General features: G+C 42.6%; 1 protein-coding gene across 1 annotated transcript in view; it reads left to right on the forward strand.

The window, feature by feature from the left end:
- Positions 1 to 1,806: 1,806 nt before the first annotated feature.
- LOC106531198 (ornithine decarboxylase antizyme 2) overlaps positions 1,807 to 2,199 on the forward strand; it is a 14,570-nt gene continuing 14,177 nt past the window's right edge. The window contains exon 1 of the mRNA XM_014026979.1: positions 1,807 to 1,845. Within this exon, the coding sequence (XP_013882433.1) occupies positions 1,807 to 1,845 (39 nt within the window). The remainder of the gene's footprint in view (positions 1,846 to 2,199) is intronic.

Consider the following 2,199-nt stretch of genomic DNA (forward strand, 5'->3'; position numbering starts at 1 on the left):
GTGTTACACTGCTAAATATGGATAACTGCTAATAGGAGCAGAAATGAGTGCAGTTTTGTATACAGAATATGACATCTGGTTTCTTCCTGGCTTCAGAGAACAGAGGTTTTATTTCTAAATAAGGATAATATGGAGAACTGATGTATTTGAGTTTGTGTTTCCTAGAAACTACAATTTAATGATTAATTAATCATTATCAGTTTTCACACACGGGAAATGTCTGTCTGAGAATGTTTTGATTTATTTCTAATTTTGCTTTCTCTCTATGTTTGTGAGTTTTTCTTTTTTTTACAGGGACAATGATGGGGAGGTGATGTTTCCACTTGCTCCTGGACCGGCGAGGGGCTGCAGGCGCCACCTCGTGCATGCCATTTCCACCTGGCATTTCCTGGGGATCCTTTCGAGGAGGACCATTCGTTCCAGCTTCATCTCATTCCACCTTGTGCAGGCGTGATTCTGCTGTTCTGTTGTGGTTTCTGATCACAGACCCTGCCTTTTAATAATGAGAACAGAACAGTTTTTACAGTGTGTGAATTCTTTGGCCACACTGTTTTACATTCCTTCCGCCTCTATGAAACTTTGATTTGTCCCATCTGCTATACTGAACCAATTTGTGCATTTCTGACTGGCTTATTATTGTGAATTTCTAATTACCCCACCTGTTTGTTTGCTATGCATTTATATCCTCATATCCTGGATTGAATTTTGGCTCCACCTCCTGGGAATAAAATATGAGAGTACATGATTTTTAAACATTTAGCCATTCTCTGGATGTTTTTGGGGTTAATTTTTTTGTTTTTATGTTTTGTTCTGTTATTTCCTTTTATGTTTTTCTAGAGTTTTTGTCCTCTTGTGCAGTTTTCCCTGGTGAAGCTTAGATGACTGTCTGCTGGGTCTCTGAGACCCTTCCATCGACAGGCATTTTTTGATTATTTGTTCCTTTCTGCGTTTGTGGTAATCCCAGGGAGGGGGTTTCCCATTACCTCGAGCCTGGAACGCCATGAAGACGTATTTGAGGGTCAGTGTTCACCTGTCTGGGTTTTACCTGCGAGGTCCGGGGAGCTGGTGAGGTGCTGTTCGAACGGCCTCTATGTCTTTCACAGAGGACTAGTTTCTAGATATATATTAGGATTTAGCTTAGGTGTAACAAGAGGAGGGTGGAGCTTTTACCTTTAGTTTAATTTATTTAGATTTTAGGTTTAGCTTTTGTTTGTTATTTTTTGTTACACATTTGTTTTTTTTTACTTTTTCTTGCACAAGCCAGCTTTTGCCAATAATCCATTGCACTACTTTTACCCTATTTCTCATTTTATATTTGTTGGGCGATGCACTTGTGGAACAGACTTATGATAATTATTCCTTTTTCCATTTTTGGTATTGAGTATTTCCTTTACTCAAGAGGAGGGGATGTTGTGGAATACTTATTTCTGTATCACCTTGACACTGTCCACTTGTTCATATCTTGTGATATCCCTGGACGTCAGCATCGAGTTGACCTACTTCACGTAKKAGAACGAGGCAGATTCTAATTGGTTGTTCATTATCACACATGATAACTGACAGTATAACATTGCTTGCCCGGCCTATGACAGCCGGGGCCCACATCTAACAGACTTCGTGATTGCTTTCTGTTTCATGTCTGCCCATCAATAAATGACTTTCTGATCATACCCGCAAGACTACCCTTTCGCCGTGTTTCTGACCATCTTGCCACGACAGTTTTTGGCGTCACGACTACGGAAGCCTGCAGGGACCGGAGCGGCGCGCGCAGCAGCGGTCTGTTTTGGTTCGCACGAGACCGCGAACATGGCGGCAGCAGATGCTTCATCTGCTCCGGGGTTTTGTGTCCGTCATCCGGACAGCTGCTGCGGGGCTGCGCTCCGGCACCGGGGCTGAAAAAGAACCTGTCTGGACGGAAGCACGGTGAGCTGAATGTTTTTTTACGCTGTCAGAAATAAATAAATAATTAAATAAATAAGCGAAAGTGCTACAGCTAACTTTCGGGCCTAGCACGCTAAAAGCTAAATCAATTTGTTAGAGGCCTGCTCTGTTGTGCTATCAGGGGCTGTCTGATTTCTTAGCCGAGGTAAGGTTCTGGGAGCGATAATATTCCGGTTCCGAGTTTTAAAGCAGGGAGGTCGGCTTTACTGTTTTAAAGTAGGTAGTTGGCTCAGGCTAATTAGCCGAGGAGAAAGTCGG

This window comes from Austrofundulus limnaeus, unplaced genomic scaffold (genome assembly GCF_001266775.1).
Source record: "Austrofundulus limnaeus strain Quisiro unplaced genomic scaffold, Austrofundulus_limnaeus-1.0 Scaffold606, whole genome shotgun sequence".
NCBI classification, from domain to species: domain Eukaryota; kingdom Metazoa; phylum Chordata; class Actinopteri; order Cyprinodontiformes; family Rivulidae; genus Austrofundulus; species Austrofundulus limnaeus.